General features: G+C 50.2%; 1 protein-coding gene across 2 annotated transcripts; it reads left to right on the top strand.

The window, feature by feature from the left end:
• The first annotated feature begins 1,876 nt into the window (after positions 1-1,876).
• On the top strand, positions 1,877-15,229 carry LOC121916508 (proline dehydrogenase 1, mitochondrial-like). 2 transcript variants are annotated; one of them, XM_042441678.1, is made up of 14 exons: positions 1,877-2,233; positions 3,340-3,548; positions 7,105-7,139; positions 7,616-7,759; positions 8,067-8,131; positions 8,933-9,049; positions 10,527-10,606; positions 10,974-11,055; positions 12,062-12,154; positions 12,667-12,813; positions 13,244-13,419; positions 13,507-13,605; positions 13,982-14,070; positions 14,676-15,229. In XM_042441678.1, exons 1-14 carry the CDS (start codon positions 1,907-1,909, stop codon positions 14,867-14,869), a joined length of 1,857 nt encoding a protein of 618 aa, XP_042297612.1. In that variant the 5' UTR covers positions 1,877-1,906; the 3' UTR covers positions 14,870-15,229. The 2 variants fall into 2 exon arrangements, with proteins under 2 accessions (XP_042297612.1, XP_042297613.1); XM_042441679.1 differs by lacking the exon at positions 1,877-2,233 and adding an exon at positions 5,337-5,559 and having other exon boundaries at positions 3,411-3,548.
• Positions 15,230-15,761: the final 532 nt, after the last annotated feature.

Below are 15,761 nucleotides of genomic sequence, written 5' to 3' on the forward strand. Positions count from 1 at the left end.
TCCTTTTGTTTGAAATTCACACCTCAAAACACTAGATGTCACTCAAGCCAAAGGAATGAAGTGTCCCCTCGTCCCGATGCTACAGACCCCCTCTTGCCTTCAGCCTCTCCGTAGCCCAGCCCCCAGTCCCAAACTTGGACCGTGTCTTCACAGGCCAAAAGGCCCATCATCCTCCCCGCCATTCTGGCATTGCCCAGTCGGGATGCAAGCAGTCCAGACGGCATCACCAGTGTCATCCTCGAGGATCTCTGGGCAGCGGCATCAGTAGGGTTGATGTCACCCCAGTGCAGTAATGACAGTACCTGCAGGCTGCCTGGCATACCCTCCAGCTGCTCCCTGCTACCTCTACCATGGTAGAGGTGGGCTGATGCCACCCCCTGGTACCCTTTTCCAGGTCTGCAAGAGAGGAGCAGACTCACTTTCCCTCCCGGCCAACAAAGTAGCCCTTTCCCATCGGTGCCTGCTAATGCTGCCCAACTTGGCCATCAACTCCTGCAGACCCAGAAGGAGCTGCTGGGTAGCATCACCACCCCCCTCCCCAGACCATAGCTGATGGATGGCAAAGGCAACCTGGCATGCAAAAAGAGTGCCAAGGGAGGTCATGGGATAGACAGGAGTGACCACCCCACCAGGTGCTCACCCCCTTTGAGGTCTCACCCAGTGTGGTCCACATTCCCCGCACTTTCCTAGTGACGCTTCTGCCTTGGAAAGCCCCCTGAGAAGGGCATCCAGCTAAACCAAGCATGGGCACCTCTCATAAGGAAGGGAGTTGCATCAGAGACCTTGGAGGACCATGCCCCTGCATTGTGCAGAACTGAATCCGGAACCACCGCACAACTGCTTTGGGATGCCCGAGGAGTCTGGACTTTCCAAACCCCAAGTCAATCTGACCTGGTCCTGGCCTGTTGCCTGTTGTGCTTTCATTGGGGGTGCTTCTTGCCAAGGGGCAGGAGGGGTGCTTTGGGGACCTTTTTGTGCCTCATTCACCAAAACCACCGCTTTGCTTGGGAGTCTCAGGCAGCAAAAAGGGAACTGTAATTTTGTGAGGCATTGAGCCTTCTCTGTCAGCACTGAGCCAAGGCAGTCAAAGCGGTCTCAAACTGGATTACTTCTGCAGTGCGTGTTGGTCCTAAGACTTCATCTAAGTCTGAGTCTATTGGGAACTGACATCCCTAACTGCAAAACTGCCATGATCCCTGATTGTTTCTACCCTCGGATTTAGGAATGATAGCCTTGTTGCTGTTAAGCCTGATACTGGGATTATAGCTAAGCCTCCCACAAGAGAGGACTGTGAGAGGCGCCTATCTTTGCTCTACTGCCACCAGCATGATCTGGAAGTGGACAGTTCTCGATGCACTTTGTGGCTGCAGAGGTCAAGGTGCCGAGCCACACTTTTCCAGACCAAATCCCAGATAACCTTTATTGATCCTTTCCAGGACTGGCCTAAGTGCATTGCTACACAGGCTGACCTTCAGCTGAGGCTAAAGCAAGGCACGTTGGCCTTATCGCCAAGGGCCTTGCGATACCACAGTCCCCAGAGAGATAACCTGCAGCTGAGATATGGAGCCGACATTTTACAACGACGCCAGGGCCTTTTTCTTCTGCCAGGCTGACATGGGTTTAAATAGGCTCTATCTCTCAATGCCAAAAGTGTCCGCCGCTCTCTTCCAAAGATTACGGTAGCTGGAAGACGGGGTGGGCGTGGCCTTTCCCGAGAGGGGGCGTGGACAAAGGCGCACACCCCGGCCGCTTTCCAATGACGCTCGCCCGAGCGGTGGGTGTGGCTCGGCTGGGCCCGAGGCGCCCAATCCAGCTGCGGCGGGCGGCTCGGGGGCGTGGTCTCTTCCTCCTGGCGCATATTTAAACCCTCCCGAGCGGGCTGCTGCTTTCTTTGCAAGGCGCGAACATGGCGGGTGGGGGTGCTGCTGCCGCCGCCGCCTTGGCGTTCCGCGCCGCCCGTGCCTTGGCTCTGCGGAGCGGCCCGCGCTCGGCTTCCACGGCGGCCCCGGAGCCAGAGCCGGCCCCGGAGCCCCCCGCCGCTTCCCCCTCACTGGCCGCCTCCGAGGCCGAGCCTCCCCTCCGGTCCCGTCCCTCTTCGCTCCCGCCGCCGCCCGCCGTAGACTTCGAGGACACCCGCGAAGCTTTCCGGAGCAAAAGCAGCGGCGAGTTGGCCCGAGGGTTCCTGGTCCTGGGCCTCTGCTCTATCGGGCCCCTGGTCGACCACGCCGACAAGGTGACTCCGCTGGGACCGTTACAGTAGTTGCGTTACCGTTGGGGTAACGGGGAAAGGGCGCATGGGGCTGTGGGTCCAAGGCCCGGGGGGGGGGGGGAGGGCCCTATGGGAAATAATTGAGCGAGTGTTGCCCCATGGGGAAACCTGGGAATGCTTGCCCATAGGGAAACCTGGGAATGCTTGCCCATAGGGAAACATGGGAATGCTTGCCCATAGGGAAACATGGGAATGCTTGCAAGTAAACCCCAATATTCCCTATGGACAAGTATTCTCCAGTGATTCTCTATGGGACAGTTTCCCCCAATGATTCCCTATGGACAAGTGTAGTTTCCTTATGGGCAAGGACTATCATTTGTTTCAGTAGGTCCCATGGCATAGAGAGAGGGAGAGGTCTTCTTGAAACCCCTTTGAGACTGACAGAAAGAAAGAAGTTGGCAGCAGGGCCCTTCCCAGGCTTCAGTCTCCTTCCTGTTATGCAATTGGCAACGATAGTTCTCCCTCAGAGTTGTAGAAGAAGGACTTGGGGGTCCTGGCCAAAGAGTGCTGGAGCTCTTCAAGGGAGAGGGGGTCCGTTTGATGCCCACTTGTCAGTTTCCCAGGAAAGAGATGGGCACAGGGGGGCCCTACTAGCCCCTGGCACCCAAAGGGCACAGGTGGCTACAGTGCTATATAAATAAAGTACAGTATAATAGCAGTAATAGTAATAGCTGCCCATCCCTCACATTGAGGAGTCTTGAGAAGCAAAAAGCCCCCCAATGCTACAAATCCCAGGAGGAGGGAGCTGAGGCATTTTAGAGCAGCGTTAAACTGAAGGGTGAGTCTCGATAGCAGTTCCAACCCACTTTAACTGCCTTGGTCCTGGGTGATTTACTTTTTAAAACGGTTGTTTCAATGCCCATTTACTCTCCAATGCAAAGCAGTGGTTGTTCCTGCAAAAGCAGGACTGGATTTCCCGCCCTTCCGGATTGGGTGGGTTCCGTTTTGGCTCCTCTCCATGGACCCTGCAAGCTCCCAAGGTAGAAAATGGCTCCCACCTTGGTCTGCCTTAGGAGCTGGGAAGAGAGTTTTGGGCACCATCTCACACATCCTGCTTTTGCTTTTCCCAGCTGATGCATCTCAGCCAGAAGCTGCTGAGCCGAGGCCTCTTTGAAAAACTGATGAAGCTGACCTTCTATGGGCAGTTTGTGGCCGGCGAGGACCAAGAAGCCATCAAGCCCCTCATCCAGCACAACCGGGCCCACGGTGTGGGCTCAATCCTGGACTACAGCGTGGAAGAGGACCTGACCACGGAGGAGGCCGAGAAGAAGGAACTTGAGTAAGCAACGGGTGGGAGGGTGGCGTTGTGAAACATGCGGGTGACCCGACAAGAATGTCTTCATGGCCCTGGCATCTCCAGAATCCCCAAACTAAGCTTTTTTTTTGTTGCCCCAAAAAGAGGCTGAACAGCTTGCCTTCTAAACAGGTTGCCAAGGTATATAGTTCTCCAGGCATCTGGGACTTCAACTCCCAGAAGCCTCAGCCCCCTTGACCAGTGGTCAGGTGCTTTGACTTTGTATATGTTTTAAAAAAACCATTTTTGAAAAGCAGATGGCGGGCATCTGATCACTTTGGCGGGAGGGTGGTTTCAAGAGGGGCCCTGGGGCCTAGAAGTGTCTTCCCCTTCTCAGGCCATGGTTGCACACACCAGTCAAGCAGCTCACCAGAACCACTGTTGCAGTTGCATAGAGGAAGCTTTGTCAGATTCGAACATGCTCCATGGCTTGAGGAAGGAACATGAGACCGGGAAGGGTCGGGTTGTGGTTGGTTACGTAACTTTCGAACAGGCCGTGTGGGTTTGACTTTACGCAAGAGTAATTTCAGCTGCCCCTTGTGATGGACGGAATGAATGGAGGAGGGGAAAGGTGGTCCGATTTACAACCGCCGTTTCCTGAACTCGGCGCAAGTCAGAACAGCATCCTTTACAAGGAGAAGGACCGGTTTAGGGACATTTGGGCCAGGCGGGGAATGTTTTAGGTGATAATCCCAGTATAGGCCAGCCAGCCTCTCCCCAGGCCAACTATGAAAGCAATAGCTAACCACTGAAGTCATCTCTGGCCTTTCCTGACCTCCTTCCTGGGCGTTGGCTGGCAAGCAGGCCTAGTGGCCACTGGCCAAGTTCCCTGGGTCCTCTTTGCAAAGGCTTCACTCCTGCACTTGCAATGTGTAACAAAAGAAGTGTCAACATGAGCGTGTTGAAGTGGCTTCTTATGACTGGACATGCCTGGCTGCCCTTGCCTCCCAAAGGTGATGCAAAAGGGAAGAGAGCCAGTTTGGGGTGGTGATCTGGGTGTTGAACTAAGACCGTGGAGACCAGGGTTCAAATTCCTGCTCAGCCATGGAAGCCTGCTGAGTGGCCTTGGGTCTTGGGTTGTTCAGCCTCACAGGAAGGCAATAGCAACCCCCCCCCCGAAGAAATCTTGCTAAGAAAACCATGTGATAGGGGCTCACCTTTGGGTGGCTGTGAGTCAGGAATGACTTGAAGGCACATGACAAGGCAAAAAAGAGCCAGGCACTTTACTTTGAACCGTATTCTCATCCCCTTTGACAATCTTTGACAACTTCAAATTCCGTGGGAGAACTGCTAAACATCTGGGATGGGTGGGATTTTATCTTGATTTAATTTGCAGTCCAGCTTTCTTCCGATGCAGTGCTCATTGGTAGAAACCTCCTGGGTTTGTATGCCTTTTGCCTCCTCCTAGCTCTCTTCCCAAGGGCATTGCGTAGGGCTGCTTAAGTTTCCTCTGAGGCTGAGATTGTGTCGTTTGCTCAGTCAGTGGACTTCCATGGCAGTGCAGAGGGGGATTCGAACCCTAGTCTCCCAGAGTCATAGTCCAGCATCCAAGCCACTACACCCACTGACTGTCACAGGGAGGCTCTATAACTGATTTCAAAGGGGCATTGCCAGTCCTGGAGGCTTTGGAGAGACAAAGGACCCCTTTTTGGGCCAGAAGATGGGGAGTTTGGAGAGGTCCAAGAGTGAGAGCTCACATGCGGCCTGGGGGCTGTGCATTGCTAGACCCAAGGTTCAATTTGTTGCCTTGGTTTTCTTTTTCCCCGTGTCCAGGATGGAGCTGCGTCATGGGGAGGATTATTCTTTGCTTGGTACACAATGTGCAGCTGCTGGCTTGCCAAAACCAAGAGCGAGGAGGAGAAAAGCAGATTGGCTGTGGGGACACCTCCCCCTTCAGCCCAGCTGGAGAAGCGGCCAAAGAGACCTCCTTATGCAAGCGGGACGGCTGCCAAAACCCCAGCCAGCATCTCCGGGAAAGCGATAGGGCTTATCAGAGGTGGTTTTGCGGTTCTGGTTTCCTTCCCCTGCTTGGGCAAATTTCCCCAGAGAGTCACTGTTTGCAGATGAAGACACACAGGGACACGGGGGGAGAGAACTTCTTACTTTGCAGGGGCAACTCTTGGCTAACTTTGCAATGTTTGGTTGGGTCAGAGGTTGGTTTGTTTTGGGGAGGGGGGCAGCATTTGTTTTTTCTATGCGGCTAACACACAAGCACACTCCCCCTTGATTCTGAGCTGCGGCCCAAAATCTTGCTTCTCTTGGAGCCTTTTCCTACAGATGCAGGCAACATCCCTACCTTTTGCCCAAAGGACTAGAAGCTTGCTCTTTTGCATAGGCTCTGGAAGCTGAAGTTCTCCAGGAGAGGTTACAGCCTGAAGGTTTTCTGCATTCCTGCAGCACTTGAGTAGCCCTGCTAAGTGTTGTTGCTTGTTGCGTGCCTTCAAGTCATTGCCGACTTATGGCAACCTATCATGGGGTTTTCTTGGCAAGACTTGTTCAGAGGAGGTTTCCCTTCCCCTGAGGCTGAGAGAGTGGGACTTGCCCAAGGACACCCAGTGAGTTTCATGGCCGAGCTGGAAATCAAACCTTCAGTTGTAGCCCAACACTAAAACCACTATGCCATGCTTTCCTTGAGAGTGTGTGACTGGTGTGGATTTTTTTCCCTTTCAAAATGATAACTTTGATTGTCATGTTTCCAAAAATTTCATAAAACAGGGCAAGAAGTGTCAAAGAAGAACTCGGTTTCTATTTTCGGCCACGAAAATGTCCAAGGAAGGCACACTTTGCTCACCCCTATTCTGGAGATAGGTCAAGACTCTCCATCTTTGGAGATCTTTATGGAAAGATCGGGTGGCCATCTTTTGAAAGGCCTGGCCTAGTTAGCAGGACTGTTGAGACCAAGGGTGGTAAAGAGGTAGAGAACTTCATAAGCTGCCTGGTGCTTATTGGAGGAATAGAAGTGCAACAGATAAACTTGGTACCATTTGCCTCCTGCATATTTTCCAGGTTTGTCCCTTCCCTGCTTCTCATTTGGCTTTAGGACCGAGTGAACAAACTCAAAACATTCATCCAGGTCACATGATGTCCTTACTAGAACCAAATGACGCTCGTTCTGCCTCTTTCTCATGTTGCAAGTACCTCTGAATGGGCTCCCGCTGGGATCTAATGCGCCTAAATTAAGCCATGATGATGGAACAGCTGTTTGCTTATGGTCTCATATTGAGGTCTTGTTTTCTTTGTGCAAACTGAAGCTTCCAAGCTACATTTAGGGACACCTGGACTGGCAGGTTTCCCTTGTTTGATGAGATGTCCCCTATCGAAGTTTTCAAGCACTTTTAATTTTTACATAGACTGAACAAGATGCCCAAAATCCTGTATTTTGGGGACAATTTTGGAGTAGGGACTCATAGAGAGATGAAGCTCCCAGCTGCTGCCACCGAAGGTCCAAATCTCTGTTCACTTTGTATTGGCATTGCCTGGGGTGAATCAGAATAAATTACCAATGTTTGTGAATAAAGCTTGTGTGTCTCTTTCTTTTTAGCTCCTGTACCTCTGCGTTTGAGAAGGAAACAGGCAGTGAGTAAAGAAGCTTTTGTATTCTTTCAAAAGTTTGGGTCTCCCTCTTGGCTAGCCTTCCAAGTCTGCTTTCCATTTTCAAGCCACTACCTTCAACATGTGCAAAGTGCAGTATCTTTTCTTTCTTGGGTGGTGGTAGTAGGGGGTTCCTTTCAAACAAGGAAACTGAAGGGCAACTGCACAGCCCAAATATTATTCAGCTACTCCAAGGTATTCTCTTGAGAATATTCTGTGGTTCTTGCTCTTTCCGTGTAACTGTGCATGCTGTCTGCTCCTCTTCTATTTAAGGGAGCAGTGCCCCAGCAACATTAAAACCATGTTACAGGAGCATTGATTCTAGCAGCATGTTGGATGTTGTCCGCCTCCTTAGAACAGGCAAAGAAGCCTCTCAACAAGCCTTTGACTGTGTTAAAAGACTAAGTTGTTTGAGCTTCTTTTTCCTGCTTCTTTCACCCGGGGCTTTTCCTGTCTTGCAGAGCAGAGAGAGAAACGGTACAGCGTCCATCGCAAGTTTGGCGACCGACGGGATGGTGTCATCAGTGCCCGCACTTATTTCTATGCTGACGAAGCCAAATGTGACCGGCACATGGATACCTTCTTGAAATGTATCGAGGCTTCAGGTAGGCAGATCGGCCCCTCCTGAAAGATTTGTGCTCCTCCCAAAGTGCATTTCAGTAGCAGCATCAACCCAGAGAGCAAAAGGGGACTTTCTTTGGTATGTGAAGGTTCTGAAGGAGAAACTTGGCCAGTTTGGAGTTTTGTCTACCTCTCAAGATGGTTGGAAGGGTGGAATGGGCACAGTTTCCATGTGTATTGTCTGAGCTTTGCCATGGAAGGCCCTGGTTGTCTTGTACTTGACTGGTTGCTAGGGTTTGGGGCTTTCAGAGTACAAAGGTAGCGGTGATCAGCATATGGACTCTTTTTCAGGTGGTAGCTCAGAAGATGGGTTCTCCGCCATTAAACTAACAGCGTTGGGAAGACCACAGTTCTTGGTGAGTTGACTGTTTTTACTCTTTCTGCCATTCTGAGATAGAAGCACCCAGAAAGGAGGATGTGGTGGGGAGGGGACTATCAGAAAGCAAAGGTGTCACTGTCTCAGCCACTCATGCAGACAATTTTGGATTTTGGATTTCTGGATAAGAGAGACTGAAACTGTACTGACTGACTGCTTTTATAAATCAATTGAAGATCAACCCAGCCTTCCTGGCACTTGCATAACACATGGAAATGCCAGTGGTTTAAAGCAAGTTTATTTCTTAGTTGAGCCTGCTCCCATTGCACCATTAACAGTAAAAATATTTGTGCGTTGTTTAGATGTAACTCACAGGTGCCTGGAAATTGGTGCTTGTAGTGATAAAAATATTCACTTTGGAACAAAATGGAGTCTTTTTGTAAACCCAGCGGCTATCCAGGGTCTCCAGTATAGTGAACTGAACCTTTTCCAAAGGGTTAATAACATTATGCTATTGATGCAGCTCAAGCCTGGTTATAGGAAGCTGCCTAAGTACCGAGTGATTCAAAAAGGACAGTGCAAAAGTAAAGCACTATTCTTTTTGAATCACTATGTATTGCCCCTTCCTTGGAAGGCCCGATGCAAAACTGCCAAACAACCCACAGTCCACCAGGCGTCAAGTTACTCAAAGCCATCTCTATATATAGCACTGAGTAGTGCATTTACATAGAGTTTAGGTTTCGTTTTAAGCAAGATTTTTTCTTTCTAGTTTTTTTAGTTTTACCCTAACATCTGCATGCACTCACTCTTTCTCTCTTCCCCTGCCTTGGCTGGTTTCCAGCTGCAGTTCTCGGAGGTGTTGGTGAAATGGCGGCGGTTCTTCCACCAGCTGGCTGCCGAACAGGGCAAGGTGGGCCTGGCAGCCCTGGAGACCAAGCTGGAGGTGGAGATGCTCCAGGTGAGGTTTGGTTGCTTTCAGCTCCAGGCGGGTTCCTGGGTGTCTTCTGAGGTCCCCGGGTTTTCTTTGAGTTTCCCAGTTCTGTGCAATCTGAATAGGTTGGATCCAGGGGAGGGGAATCTGCTCCGGCCTCCACCCCATCAGCACAGCCCCATTGCAAGAGCGTGTACCCTCTTGATGTCTGAGCCCCAGACAAAAGGCATTGCAGTACATCGGAGCATGAGACGTTTTTTCTCCTTCGCACAAGGACTGGACAGGATTTGATAATGCAGGTCTTTTTCACATGACACAATTGAGCCCACTTCGACTGCCCTGGATGCATCCTGTAGAATCCTGGGATTTGTAGTTTTGGGGAGGCAGTGGAGCCTCGGCTAAGAATTCTTAAGTAATGCTGGAAAGCACAGGTCCCAGAAGTCTATAGGCTCTGCTCTTGATAGTTCATCCCACTTTAACTGCTATTAACAGGTATCCTCCCAAGGTAATTTTTCCTCAAACTTTACTCCTGCAGGTATTTTAGACTTCAACTCCCAGAAGCCCCAGGCAGTTTGGCCAACAGTCAGGAATTCTGGGAGTTGGTTCAAAACACCTGGAGGGCCAATGCTTGGGAAGCACTGCCCTAAGGAATCCTGGAATTTGTCATCTGAGGAGAGATGTGGAATTCTTCATTGCACTCCAGCACTAGACTCTTGCTGAGCATTCTCAGTCCTTCAGGAAACTGCAAATTCCAGGATGAAATAACATGGAGCCAAGGCAGTGAAAGTGGTGTCAAAGTGCCATAATTGTGGAATGTGAAAGAGATAGGCTGGAAATCGCTCTAATGAGATCAGGACTTGAAAGATGATCAATAGCTAGTAGCCATGGTGGCTCAATGGAACCTCCACCTTGAGGAGCAGGGTATCTCTGAGCGATGGATGCTGGGACAAACACAGCAGTCCCCGTCCAGACCTCTCCAAGGTGGTAACAAGAGACAGAGTCGAATGGTGCTTCACTCCCACAAAGGTGCTTAAGTGCTCTGTGGCATCTGTGATGGAGAGGCTGTTTGTGGTACAGGCTGTCGCTTCAGAAGGTTCAGCACCATGGACAATGCCTTTGAAAAGAGGTTCAGCACTATGGATAATACCATTAAAGAGAAATTCTGGATTCAGTGACCCTGTGATGGGCAATAGCAGGATGGTGCATGAGACCACAAAGTGTATACATACTAAACGATGGGGTGAAATCATGCTCTCCCCAAACCATCCTCCTCTGCCCAGGTTGGTCACAGAATCAATGTTACTCCTGGATGCTTCCAGAAGTAGCAATACTCCGGAGCCTTGCTTTTGTGTCAGGATTTGTGTGGAACGGGGGTGAGAGCTAGCCACTGTCATTTCCCCAGACCAAATGCCACCTCTGCCAGACTATTACACCTCCACCAGTGGTGGCATGAGATGCACAACTCTAGTACCCCAGACTCAGGACAGGCTTTTTTTTTTGGCAGGAGGCCTTGGCCAAGCTGGGGATTGCCACCCGAGCTGAGAGCCAGCACTGGTTCACGGGCGAGAAACTGGGTGGATCTGGGTAAGTATACCCTGGCAGGTGCCCTTCTGTGGTTCCTTGGATGACTTTGAACTGGCAGGTAGGAGAGCTTTGCATGCTGGAACCCTGGCTGTGATTTGGGTCTCTGCATTTTGGGGGACCCAAAAGCCAGAGGAAGTGTGGTCACAGACGCCACCCTGCAAAGGAAGGCCTCGTTTTGGGGGCCCTTGGCTTAGAAGAACCAACCATGAAGAGATGTGTGTGGGATGGAGAAATAAAGAAGGAAGTCTTTGTGGGCATACTGGTACTAAATGGCAAGAGATTCAAGACATAGAATGTAGTAGCGCATGCTAGGTTTCATTGAACTTTTGGTATTGATTTGTCTGCACTCTTTTCTCCTGGCCCCCAGAACGGTGGATTTGCTGGACTGGAACAGTTTGATTGATGCCCGGACTGAGATCTCCAAACTCCTCCTCATCCCCAACATGAAGGTAAATATCAGACCAACAAAGGAAGGCTAGATTCTGTTTACCATGAAGGATCCCAGTCTTTCAGGCAGGGAGATCTTTCAGTGTAACTCCAGAGTTGTGTGCAGATGGCCAAATGAGTCTGACAAGATCTGGCTGCTGAGAAACAGTAACCCAGTTCTCTTGTAACCAGCCATCTTATAATCTGTCCTCTGGTTGACAGGAGAGCTGGGTGGAGGATCTCTTATCACCTGTCAGCAGTAAGGGCAGCTGCTAGTTTTCCAGCCTCTGTGTGTCTCAGACTGGGTCTTATGGTGTGGTCCTGCCACAATACAGCACAACTAGTTGTATTCGTTCCAACAGGAGAGTTCCCATTTTGCATTCAAGTTCTCTTTGCTGAGAAAGTTTCCTGGTCTTCAAAGCGGGAGACAGAGAACTGTAGAAGCCTGTAGGCAATACCAGATGACTGGCGCTAAGCTATGTAATGCAATACCAAAAAATGCAAAGCGATCTAAATGTATACTGTATGTGAGACAAGGACTGCTGACAGAAAGGGCACAGACCAGCAGAAACGGATGGGCAATACCATGTAGCTGAATACCAAGCAGTATAATACAGTACAGTGTAGTACTGTGCAAGGTGAATGTATCTGTGCAACAAGGCCAGCTGCATTGTAGGAAAAGAATTCAAACCCAGATTGGGAAGCCCACAGTGAACCAAGGCATCACAGCAACATTCAGGTCCATTTAAACTTGCATGTAGGTAGGACAGCTAAATGTAGTCTTGTACACCATTAAAACGCTACAGTCCTCTTAAGTTTCTTTGATATTGAAAAACAAAAGATACACATTGGTGCCCCTAGCTTTGACCATCCACAAAGCACGGAGGTGCTGTCCAGATGTTCTTGGACTGCCACTCCAAGCCTTCCTTACCATAGCCTTGGTTGCTCAGGGCTGATGGGAGTTAAAAGTCCTTATGGTCTATCTGACCTTTTTTTCCCCTTCCCCTCCCATGTGTTCCCTTCTTCCAGACAGGGCAGCTGGAGCCCTTACTTTCTCGCTTCACCGAAGAGGAGGAGATGCAGATGAAGCGCATGCTGCAGCGCATGGATGTACTAGCCAAGGTGATGACTGAGAAGCAGGTTCACTCCTTCTCAGGAGGCCAGGACAGGGCTGTGTGGGGCTCTTTCTATACAATCTTTTAACAAAATCTAATGTGTTTAGTGTTTATTGTTTTAACCATATACATTTAATTGCTTTTCACATAACTTAACGTCAATGTTGTTGCAACGGTGGTACAGTTAGCTTTTTGTATTGTTTTCAGTCTGAACTGTTTTTAAGTACGTTGTAAGCCACCATGAGTTACATTATTGGGAGAAAGGCTGAATACAACAAATAAAATATATAATGAAACAAGGCATGTTTCTTTTTTATTCTGTAAGCCACCCTGAGTCCCATGCTTGGGGAAAAGGTAAGATATGTTTCAAATGGCTTAATTCTAATTTAAGGGGCACTATTGTATATTTCGATTGTACTGTGCTTTTAACTTGTGAGAAGGTTTGAGTCCCAATTGTGGGGGAAAATCAGGAGGAGGAGGAGGAGTAGTAATACCCAGCCTCTGCCTTGTTGCTTTCAGAAAGCTGTGGAGACAGGTGTGAGGCTCATGGTGGATGCAGAACAGAGCTATTTCCAACCAGCTATCAGCCGCCTTGCCTTGGAGATGCAGCGGAAGTTCAACCAGGAGAAACCGTCCGTCTTCAACACATACCAATGCTACCTGAAGGTGAGTTGACTGACCAGGAGCGCTGTAAGGAGACCCCCTTGTCTGGTTTCTGTGCAACCTCTTGGCTGGGATTCGGCTGCTGGGCTGGTGCCCTGGAGAAACATGGTTGGCCACAGGGCTGAGTATGCCCTCTGTAGTGGCAGCACCTGAAGTAGCTGTCCTGGTCAAGCTGGATAGGATTCCTGGGGAAAATGGGAGAAGAGGGAGAACTAGAGCAACACAGAGCTTGGGTGCTGGTTGCAGCAATGGGTCTGCAGTCCACAATGCAAAAATAAATAAAACTCAGGAGGCAGCTGCTGTTGGCCTTAGCTGTTGTAGGCTGGCACACACCATGACAGTAGGACCAGCTAGAGGAGATTCCCATTCTTTCCCAGCTCAAGCTTTTCCTTCCTGGAACTCACTGGGTACCCCTCTGTTTTGCCCCACATAGGATGCTTATGACAATGTGACAGTGGACGTAGAGCTCTCGCGCCGGGAAGGTTGGCACTTTGGGGCCAAGTTGGTGAGGGGGGCTTACATGGAGCAAGAGCGGAGCCGGGCTGCCGAAGTGGGCTACCCAGATCCCATCAATGCCACCTACGAGCAGACCAGCGAGATGTACCACAGGTGGGGGCCTGATATTTAGAAGCCATGAGAGAGGAGGGGGGAGCTGAGCTGTATTTAACCATCCTCTTGCGTCATTCCTCCCTGAAGATGCCTGGACTACATCCTGGAGGAGATCCGACACAACCGGAAGGCTAATGTGATGGTAGCCTCTCACAACAAAGACACTGTCAAGTTCACACTTCGCAGGTATGGGGGCTGCGAACTTAACTGCCCATTGGCTGTTGAGTGGGGGGATCCCAAGCTGGCAAAGCTTTGAGCTAGGACTCCAGGAGTTCATTTCTTGGCACCTCACCTAGCCAGCCAGCCAGCCACCCACAAAAGAAACTGAAAACCACCTCCAAAAGACCACAGGAGTTTACATGGGGGTTGATCATCTCTGGCTGTTTCTGTACTGTTTCTACAAAGAATTGAGGGGTTTAAAAAGCTCTAGGCAACCCCAGGAAACACACTGCAAAGATTTCTGTTGGAGGCTTCTACCTTGTCCGAGAGGGTAACTGAAAAGCAAAGAGCACCCTAGATCTTGCAGCCAATTCCAATGTGAGTGTGTGTTTCCATTCTGCAGGATGGCAGACCTGGGCATCCATCCCTCGGAGAACAAGATCTACTTTGGGCAACTCCTGGGCATGTGTGATCAGATCACCTTCCCTCTCGGTAAGTGAATTCAGGCCAGATTCTGTCCCAACCCTACATGCAGATGAATTAATTAACTAAACTTAAGACCCTTGCCCTGGTCCTTTCCCATATACTTGGGATGGGCAATGTCTGAGTGGGCAAGGAGACCCTATTTGGTCTCCTAGAGGCCCTTGGGAGCCTCTAGCCCCCATCAAACCTTTTGGGGGAGAAAGATGATCCCCAAGTATCATCCTCAGCATGCCCTGGGGGACATCAGGAGACCTTGGAAGAGGCTGCCTTCTTTCCACCTGATCCCTGCAAAAATGTGTTTTGCCCCCTAGACCCCCCTGAAGGATATGGGGGGAGTTATAGACCCTTTTGTTAAGGACAGGAACTTCCTTCCTGTATATTTGGGGTCCTTGGAGTTGTAAAATCAGCTCTGAGACCTCATGTTTTCCCAACCGCTGCCCTATAGCTCTTAGGTTTTTTATTTCCTTCCCTTGGTCATCTGAGCCCCTGCCCTCTATTCTTGCCCCCTTGCCTTCCAAGCTGTTTCCCCTTTGTGCATCCATCAAAACAACAAACATGCCAACCCCTTTCATCCATAGCTAATGCTGGCACTGGATGTCTCTTTTCTCTTCCAGGTCAAGCTGGATTCCCAGTGTACAAATACGTGCCCTATGGCCCAGTCCAGGAAGTGCTGCCCTACTTGTCCCGGCGAGCCCAGGAAAACCGAGGCTTCATGGCCAGGGCCCAAGAGGAGCAGGGGCTCCTTTGGATCGAGCTGAAGCGACGCTTGCTCGCCGGTTCCCTTCTCTCAGCTCCGAGCCCCCCGTAAGACCTATGCTTTTCAAACCAGGTCAAAAAGTCCGTGCAAACATCGCAACCAGACAGGAGGCGAAAGCTGGAGGTCTGGATCGCCTTCATGTCACTAAAGGGACAACTTTCCTCTTATGAGCCTTGGTCCTTTGCATGCCAGGGGTTGCAGACACGTGACCCATTGTCCCCCTCACAGAGTAGTTGGTGATGCCCTGGACCCTGTCGCTGTCTCACCCATTGGCAGCTTGTCCCACTTTCCACCCCATTTCTGTGCATATAGGAATAACTTAAGTGCTTTTGCTCTCCGCTGCCAGAATTGTTGGAGGTTTGTCTGCATCAAGGGTGGAGATGACTCCTGGAATAAAAATGTATCTAACCATTCTGTCTGCAGCTGTTATTTGCTAGTGTCCCTTCTGGTGCCATCCTGTGCCAAAGTCACGGTTCACTTCTTTGGTTCTTTTGGGCAAGGTCCAACTTCAGGAATTTCCTGGTGGCGGGGTTGGGATTGTTGCACATTTTTCATGATCGTTGGCACTTTGGGCCAAAGTCTGCGTTCGGTCAATAATCCATTTTGTTCAAACAGTGTGTTTAAGTTTCGGACAGCTGGAGTCAAGAGTAGCTACACTTCAGCATATTAGGGAACAAGAGGATTTCCTGGACACAATAGAACTAACCATCTTGGATGAGTACCATGCAGAGGAAGATGCTAGGGTGGAAGAGGTCACTTGCCATACACAGGAGGCAGACAGCTGGAGGAATGTCACAAAGAGAAGTAAGCCAAGAAGGAATTGTTCTGGGAGCTTGCAGCTAGAGAATCAATTCGAAGCTCTTTCCCTTATCAAGGAGGATGAAGAAGATCAGCATGGACAGACTTCAGGGACAGAGCAGGGGAGCCTGAGAGTCCCACCCGA

Source organism: Sceloporus undulatus, chromosome 10 (genome assembly GCF_019175285.1).
Source record: "Sceloporus undulatus isolate JIND9_A2432 ecotype Alabama chromosome 10, SceUnd_v1.1, whole genome shotgun sequence".
NCBI classification, from domain to species: domain Eukaryota; kingdom Metazoa; phylum Chordata; class Lepidosauria; order Squamata; family Phrynosomatidae; genus Sceloporus; species Sceloporus undulatus.

Excerpts from the sequence above, each read along its gene's own strand:
- LOC121916508 (XM_042441678.1), top strand. The coding sequence starts at position 1,907 with ATGGCGGGTGGGGGTGCTGCTGCCGCCGCCGCCTTGGCGTTCCGCGCC. Across the intron at positions 11,056-12,061 it reads TCCTCATCCCCAACATGAAG|ACAGGGCAGCTGGAGCCCTT; the intron begins GTAAATATCAGA and ends CCCTTCTTCCAG. Across the intron at positions 14,071-14,675 it reads TCAGATCACCTTCCCTCTCG|GTCAAGCTGGATTCCCAGTG; the intron begins GTAAGTGAATTC and ends TTTCTCTTCCAG.